The sequence below is a fragment of the Vigna umbellata genome, chromosome 3, assembly GCF_029865625.1.
Source record: "Vigna umbellata cultivar VRB3 chromosome 3, Vumbellata_1.0, whole genome shotgun sequence".
NCBI classification, from domain to species: Eukaryota; Viridiplantae; Streptophyta; class Magnoliopsida; order Fabales; family Fabaceae; genus Vigna; species Vigna umbellata.
In genome coordinates this window covers 13,706,094-13,714,674 of record NC_142167.1, presented here as the reverse complement: position 1 = coordinate 13,714,674, position 8,581 = coordinate 13,706,094, and the positions used below count along the sequence as shown (strand labels likewise).

At 35.8% G+C, this 8,581-nt stretch overlaps 1 protein-coding gene across 1 annotated transcript; it reads right to left on the bottom strand.

The window, feature by feature from the left end:
- Positions 1 to 1,567: 1,567 nt before the first annotated feature.
- On the bottom strand, positions 1,568 to 7,986 carry LOC124840527 (transcription factor LHW-like). Its single transcript, XM_088109292.1, has 10 exons — positions 7,228 to 7,986; positions 6,098 to 6,304; positions 5,909 to 5,990; positions 5,562 to 5,603; positions 5,408 to 5,467; positions 3,214 to 5,037; positions 3,002 to 3,103; positions 2,672 to 2,812; positions 2,263 to 2,388; positions 1,568 to 2,181 (listed from the first exon to the last, which is right to left on the bottom strand). Exons 1-10 carry the CDS (start codon positions 7,320 to 7,322, stop codon positions 1,999 to 2,001), a joined length of 2,862 nt encoding a protein of 953 aa, XP_087965418.1. The 5' UTR covers positions 7,323 to 7,986; the 3' UTR covers positions 1,568 to 1,998.
- Positions 7,987 to 8,581: the final 595 nt, after the last annotated feature.

The following is an 8,581-nucleotide window of genomic DNA, read 5'->3' as shown; positions in this document are numbered from 1 at the left end:
TCCACTTGGCGTAAAAAATTGAAATTTTTTTAAAAAGTTGGATCAACTTAACATACTGCAACGAAACTAGGAAAAAATAACAATTAAATCCTTTTAAAAAGGATAAAGTTTTTTTGAAATTTCATTACAAAAAAATTCAATAAATTATTTATATATAACAAATGGGACTTTGCATTTATTAAAGGTTTTTAAATGGAGATGAAAAAAGATGGGTCCATCTGATAAAAAATAAAATAAACTCATATCTTAAAAGTGAGTAATCTATCTATAAGTAATTGAAAAAACACATTTTGAGCTTTCAGGTTTGTCGTGAACTTCATGAGTTCTCGAAATTCAACTCACTTAAATTTTTCTAATAAAAGAATATAATTTTATCACAAATCTATTTTTTTAAGAGTAGAAGATTTTGAAAACTTGTTCAGTTTAATTAATCAAATTTCCATTTGTGTTATTTTCCTCCTTTCTTTATCTGTCTTGTTAATTTATTTTGCTTAACAATTCGTTAGACAATTAAAAAACAAATGGTACTATATGGCCTGGACAGTCATACATGATACTCCACACCAAACAAATCGAATGGTTCGGAAGAAGCAAGCAGTTAAGTAGTGATTAAATATGACAACATCAAGGTGCAGGACTGAACGGGCAGGAACAGAGACGTCCGACCTTAAGTCAATAAACAGGTTTTCTACAAAGATTAAGATAAATGGTAATTAGAAATAATTGAACTGAGATTGAACCGAGATTAAAATTTCACTAATCTCAAACTCATGCTAGAAACTATAAATATAAATAAAAATAAGAAATAGGTTATCATATTTACTATGCATTTATTACCAATAGACCTCCAGACAATGGAATAAAGACAAAGACTAGAAGAGGGACAACATCTCATAAGAAATTGTGTAAGTATTTAATGTATCTCAACTTTATACCCAAAACACAAATGAACTCAATTCCTTCCATAGTTCAGGTCTAAGATAATTTAGGTTAATTTGACGTCATTGATATTTCAATTAAAAAAATTCCCATTCCTAAATAAATTGATTTTTAAATTAATTGAATTAAATTTTAAATATTTAAATTATTCTTCGATGTTATATTAAAACGGCCCAACACTGTACATTTGTAGTTTTGGCCAAACACAAGTGCATATTTTATGTGTCACTGATAACTGTAAGAACGAAATCACTTCAGAAATCCCAAACTATATTGTTTGTAAACGTAATTAATATAGGAGAAAAATAGAAACAACTAATCATATTAAATAAAACTAAACATTTATAAGTTATCCAATAACAAATAACATAATAAATCCAACAAATAACCATCATAAGATATAAGATGTATAGTTATTATTCCAAAAGTTTTGGATTCTTAATCAACCTACCTCAATTTTAAATCAAGTATTAATAACTTGTTATTCTGACATTAAAAAAACTGAAGTTATGTAATCACTTCTTAGAGTTCAAGATTACCTTGATCCTTAGCAAAACACAAACATTCATGCATGCATGCATGATTACAGTCATTTAGCATAGACTGGTATACAAATCACACAAAGCTCTGACATCAATACAAATTGTATATTATAACAGCCAATATCACCACTCCAAGAAAGAAAAAACATGGTGAAAAATGGTCATAAAAGAGCAACACATGCAAGAGCTCCATGGTCAAACTCGTGAACGCCCTTTGCAAATCCTACAGTTTCTATACAACAATACCAATGGCATTACTCATCAACAAACATCAATAAAAGCCTTATCCCAGTTGGTGACAAGTGGCATTACTCCCAAGAGAAAGAAAAAATGCAAGTTATCTAAGTTGCCTAAAGCACCAGCAGACACTGCCAACACTGGCTTTGGAAGGCACTGGAGGAAACATGCATGTACATAATACAAATACAAATGCATTTGAGATGCCCTTCACTAAGTTATCTTCACCTTAAGTTTTTTAGAGTGAATTTGATGCCAAGAAACTACAATGGATGATGCTTCATTGCAAACTACTAGGTCTACCAGTTGCTGCTATCTGGGTAGCTTGTGGGAAAGAATGATGATACATCATCACGTTGTTATTATCAGTTGCATTCGATGAAGATGCACCACCCTTCACTGTTTGATCCAAAAGACGAACCAGTGACATAAATATTTCCATCCTCGTCACGTCCCTGTTGGCCTGCAAACAAAAATTTATCACGTCACTACCATAATAATACTTGTGAGTTATGATCATCTATTTCCCTTGACAGTGTATTACCTCAACTGCAAAGCGTGCCCAGATCTTGTCATTACGAGCTTCCATAACTCCCTTCAAGATGGTTAATCCTAATCCTCTGATTAAGTCAGCTATTTCCAGAAAGAAACCCCGTTCCTCACAAAGCATCTGCAAAAACCAAGCAAACACAACAGATTAAGGCAAAACTTACGAATTTGAGTTCTCTGCTGGGTTTTTCTGTGCTGCTCCTATATTGTGTCTTCAAAATATGCTCATGGACACTGATTTTGATGTTTTAAAATATATTAAAAAGATGTTTAAAGTTCCAACATCAGTGTATTATTAATGTTCGGCAGATGACGGCGCCAAAAAACCCAACAGAGAATCTAGACTCCAACACTTACACTTAATGGATAAGGATGTTACAAAATTATAATGCTTCTATTATTACCTCTACTAGCATCTGACGAGGTGGATTAAGATCCTCAACAATGATTGGACAAACCATTGATTGCGAGCCAACCTCATATGCCCATGTAGCCCCTCCTTCAAAGTTGTCTTTTAATAGCAACCCACCTTCTTTACTAACAATCTGCATATTCAGGAAAGAATGAATTTTCAGTATTTTCTAGAGGCAAAACATTGAATCAGCTATTCATCCTTCTTTTACTCAACATATCAATACAATGCTGATGAAAACGAAAACAATCGCAATACCATAACTAGATAAGTTGCTTGAATCTAACATACTGACAAAAAAAGCAGTGGATGATATTTATACCTTAGATTCCCCTGTCTGTTTCAGCTTGTCAGCATGCTTTGTTACACTTTGCAGGAAAAGCATATGCTTGATGGTCTTTTCCAGAAGTGCATCTATGCTACACTGTTGAATTATAATAAGAAATTAAGGAAAATAAAGTCAGCACCAAGATCTGATAAGTAAACAAAAAGTTCAGGACTGATATGTACGAGAGCACAAGAAAGGCTACATACTTTTGCTCCGTTTGGCACAATTTCCCTTAATTCTTTAACACGATCTTGAATCATTTGGCGATCTTTAGGGCGAGGTCTAGGATTCTCTCCAGGTTTAAGCCTTTTCCTATTTGATTTGCAAACTTCTTCTGGTCTCTTAGAGTATCCAGTTGAAACGCTGCTTTCACGTTTCACACTACTACCATTCTCAACCCATGAACTAAGCTTAGAACCATATATGGAAGTCATTTGAGAGCAGTTTCCAGCATCATCCTTGCTGCACCCAGACCTAAGAGAACTGGTTTCCCCAGCAGCTCTTTTAGCCCCGTTCTTGGGAAAATCAAACAATCCCTTCAGGACATGATCAGACAGAACCTGGTTGCAGGCAGGAGAGGAAACGGAGGCAGTACTAACCCTTGTCAATGTTGTCCTGCAAGACATTTCATCAGAACTCTGTTTTGGAGCAGATTGAGCTTTTGAAACAACAGCATCTAAGAGGTGGTCAGTGCCCGTTCCTGAGAAGATCCCACTGTCTGATATTGCTTCCTTAACTGAATAGCTGTTATCAGGACGTACACCAGGCAAATTCATGCATGTTGCCTTTTTATCTAGACGCTCTCTGTTGGCCTCTGAATCACTTGCAAGCAAATTATCCCAGTTTCCATTGAGTAGTTTCCTTTTCAAATCCACGCCTAAAACATCGAAGAGATCATCCCCTGATGGAAGTTGATTATAAGTCTCTTCATGCTTAACATTCATTTTCACCACACTAGTAAAATCTTTATTGAGGCAATCTTGAACAAAACCAGGGATATTATCACCCATAGGCTCATTCTCCTCAAGATGAAGAGACGGAATATTAAGAGCGGTATGAAGCAAATCATCATGTATCCTTTGATCAGTTGAAACGAAAGCATCACAAGCATGCTTTAAATCAATGGGAAGGTTCTTCTGAGCAGAGTTTTCTGGATTCATGTGACTGGTAACTGATTGGTTACAGAAATTAGGCACAGAACAGAGCCCAGTATCAGTTGTTGAATTGTTATTTTGAAGCCCAAACTCAATCTTGTGACTTCCAGAAAATTCAGAAGTGGGTACTTTGGGAGAATTTGAAACAGAGCAGTTAATCATATTTGTCCTCAAAAGATTACTCCCACCACATATTGGGATTCCTCCAAATAGTGAACCGCCACCAGAACTCTGATTCTGTTCAAGAATTTTGCCTACACCTGTTTTCAGTTGAGGCATGTTTGAGGCACTTGATGGATTCATGTTGGGATTAACGTGACTCTGTCTTCCAACACCTGATGTTTGTTGTTCCATATAGTTAAGGTTGCAACTCAGATTTAATTGATTGAAGCCAGCTAATTCATTGAATGCAGATCTGGAATTATAAGCAGAAGGATGTTGCATACATGAATCAAAATTTGTCGGTATCACTTTAGCTTCGGTATGGACGACCGTCTTCTTCTGCTGGCTATAGGCCATTGTTTTTACCATTGAATGAGACTTTGGTTGGCAAATGCTATTAAATATTTGGTTTTGGTCATAGGTTTGAGGAGTCAATGCAGAACCCTGGTAATTATCCATTTCTCCCCTTGGCGGATGAGGTGATGGAGTCACAGACCTTGAAGCAATAGTAGAATTAGTTAGTTGGTTGGAGCCATTAGCTGCAGAGGGAGTGCATTTGGAAGTAATGACTGGTGTATCAGCAGTGACAGGTACACCAAGTCTTTCACTCGAAACTTTTGCTGAATAATCTTCAGAAAGAAGGGCACCAGGTACACATCCCAATTGCAAGATCAAGTTCTTCACATCATTCACAAATCCAACATCTTCCATTATCTGCAGTAACAAGATTGAATGGCTGCATTAGCTAACATCGGGGAGCGGACAAACACCAAACTTACTTGGCTGCATGTATCTATATTCAGTTACCAGAAAACTCGGGTATGTTCACAATCATGAACTTTTAATGATAGACACATTCTAAGCAAAAGAACTCATGCCATTCTTTCAGTTTTCAAGGATGGACACATTCATGCCATAAATGGTGTGATCCATGTATGGTATATGGCTTTTAAGTTGACCTAAAGCACTTATTTATGATCCAAAGAATGTGACTTCTCATCATAATCCCATTTTCCATCAAAATATCATTTCAGACATGGTCTTAAGTTTCTTTAAAATTACAGAAAGCTTGAGAAAGACTTACTGGAAATAAAGAACCAAATTGAACAACCCCATGAGGAAGCACAGGAATAACTGCTACTGTCTGCAAACGATAGTAGTCCACAGTTAAGAAACAGTAATAAAAATCCAACTCTAGGATAATAACTGGTACTGTGAGATACACAAAAATCACAAACCTGCATTCCAGCAGAAAATTGGTAATGCAACTCAGAATATACCTACAAAATAAAACAGCAATAAAGAGAAATGAAAAAGAAGTTCATATGTTCACCTACTCCAAGCCTTTGACCATTATTGAAATAAATACACTCTATCACATAAAAGAAACTTAAGTCATCCACTTCTTATACACTCATTTGACCAACAGCTTGAGTTAAAAAAATTCTTATTTAGAAAAATGAACCAAGACAATGGAAGATTATAGAAAATTTATCTGCCTTACCATCAAACTTCAAAAGGAAATGAAGATATTAATCATAAACTATTAGCTCATAATCCTGGGGAAATAGAATCAACTCCATACCTCTGGTGGATATGCATCTCTACTGAAATTGTTCATAAGAATCCACTGATAGTTTCCTGTAAATGTTGCCCGTCCAACCATCCTGGTTATCAACAAAAGATGGCACTTGAGTAAGATGGGAATGAGAAGGAAAACACTTCAAATATTGATAATGATAAGCAATGAAAAGGCAAAATAGGGAAGACCAACCCTTCTCCAGCAATATTGACTGAATTATTCAACATCATTTTGTTAATCAATCCACCGACTCTGTCCTCCTCCTGAATCCCCAGTTGAGACTCAGAAGAAAACCAGCACCCTTCCCCGTCTCGGTATGGAAAATTAGACATCCCAACAGTACGTGGAGGGAAAGGAGATGGCAAGGGTTCATAGTAGTGATCTTCCCAGATTAACAGCCTGACAAGTAAACCATACTCAGTTAACTCAAACAAACAAACCATAGCTGCAATCAGGGTATAAAGACAAAGCATAATATTTTGGCATCTACCTGGCAGGTTAGAAAACATTGTGGGAAAGCAAACGAAGGACAAAAAAAAAACAAAGGAAATGGTTTACAGGAGATTAAGGAAAAAATAAATAAATAAAACAGCAGCTTTTTATGTTTGTAGTTAATGTCTACATACAAAACAATACATAAAACCAAGCACAAACTACTAATTATAGTTCATAATTCTTTTCACAATTACAAGCTTCAAATTGAAGATCCTGAGCTAAGTAAACCCTTTTTCTCACTTGTAATTGATTCAGTAATTTAACTATTTAAAGCTTAAAAATTTAACAGATTTTTCAACAGAATACTCAAAGCATCATGGTGATTAGTATTAAATAGAGAGATTATAAGATTAAACCGACAACGTTTCAAATTAGCTCAAGAAGAAAAGGGTCAGATTTTTATTAACGACACAAGAAGATAAGACCAAACAGAATCAAACAAGTACTGAATCAATAGATATTGCCTTTACAAATCAAGGCAAATAAACTTCTTTTTAGTTAAAAAAACAAACTTATGTTTTAAAGAAACAAAAGATTCTTGAAAACAAAACAGAAGAGAAGCAACAAAGGCCCAAATAAAGTTCCAAAACAGGAACTAACATGTGGACTTTATCTCGAAAACGAAGCAACCCCGGAAATAGAATCTAAACACTTGAGATCCCTCTTTGAAAGTACGAGCATCAAAATCACATCCAACCGAAAAAAAACCCAACAAGCCAACCTGATTCTCCCTGAATTTCTCACAAGCTAAAAGTATAGAGAGAGAGAGAGAGAGAGAGAGAGAGAAAGAGAGCACAAGACACAAAGAAAAGGCATTTGAAACTCACTTGGAATTGTTGCAACCGATCTTCCAAAACACGGCATAAGACCAGCGATTCCTTGAGCACAGAGTCCTCAAAACCTCTTTGAGCAAAAACCCCATTTGGTTTTTCGCAAAAGGGGTTCCGAAACCGGTAAAAAGTTATCCTTTTTCCAACGCAATGGAGTCACACTAGCATTCATTCACGAAGAAAGAGAGAGAGAGCAAAAAGCACATTCCCGAAAAACTAACTACCACGGCACGATCCTCTCCCCGCCTGTTTAGTCCTCAACCCCCCGCTTCGCTTTCTCTCCGGATCCAAGTTCACGACGGTCAGTTTCCGGCACGAGATGGCCATCCTCCGGCAGAGGAAGTTCTAGAGAGCGAAAGAGGAAGGTAAAGAGAAAAGGAGAGCACGAAGAGGAAGAAGAACGAGCTCGAGAGTTACAAAGTCGTAAAGGAAAGGTCTCGAAGGGACTACACTATCCCACGAGATTCAAGCTTGTAGAGAGCTATGACCTCCATTTGTGCAGAGAATACGGTAGAAAGAAAGATAAAGTTGCTGAGAAGAAGAAGATGAAGAAGAAGAAGAAGATGATGATGATGATGAAAAGGGTGTGGCTTAGTTGGTGAGGTGAAGTGAGAGTAAGATCGTTGGTGTCTGTGTTTACGTTCAGGTTCTGTGGAACTGTGATGTGCTTTCTCTTTCTTCAGCTTCCTTTGTTCTGTTCTGTATGTGTGGGGTGTTTTCTTTCTCTCTCTTTCTGATGACCCTTATGAGAAAATAAATGGAAGTGAGAGGAAGAGAAAAGGGTTATGAAAAAGGAGGGAATTTGGGGAATATTACATTGGGAGCCACTCAGTAGAGAAAGCTTTGTCGGATTGTGAAATGAAACATAGGTGTCTGTTCTCAGCAGGAGTGGTGGTGGCCATCGCAAAATTATTGTTTGATTTGAAATTTCCCTCTGTTTAAGATCATTTTTTTTTACCAACACATTCATTTTCTTCCAAAGTCAATCTTAGTTTCAAAGTTATAAACTTCAAACTTTATCTTGTTAAAACATGTTTAACTTCATTTAAGTGTGTTTAAGTGTAAAACCATGATTTTAATATCTGCATGATGAAGAGAAATTTTCTCTTACTTAAAAATTATAAAATTTGGATTATTGATAAAATTAAAATTACGTAATTCATGTTTTTCATTTTTTACTTAATAGTATAGAATTTTGTGGGTTGATAATAAATTAAAAAAGTTGTTTATAATTAAATTTCATGTTAAAATTGACTGAAAACCTGAAGTGATAAATATGCATTGATAAAGAAAAGCATTCAATAATTTATCTTTCCCCATGAGTTAGTAGTGCGGGTTGCTATCTTGCTGA

Bases quoted from the DNA above. Each gene is read 5' to 3' on its own strand.
- LOC124840527 (XM_088109292.1), bottom strand. From the start codon at position 7,322: ATGGGGTTTTTGCTCAAAGAGGTTTTGAGGACTCTGTGCTCAAGGAAT. The intron at 5,604-5,908 runs GTATGGAGTTGA...TTTATTTTGTAG, and splicing joins GAGATGCATATCCACCAGAG to GTATATTCTGAGTTGCATTA. The intron at 5,038-5,407 runs GTAAGTCTTTCT...TTGTTACTGCAG, and splicing joins AATTTGGTTCTTTATTTCCA to ATAATGGAAGATGTTGGATT.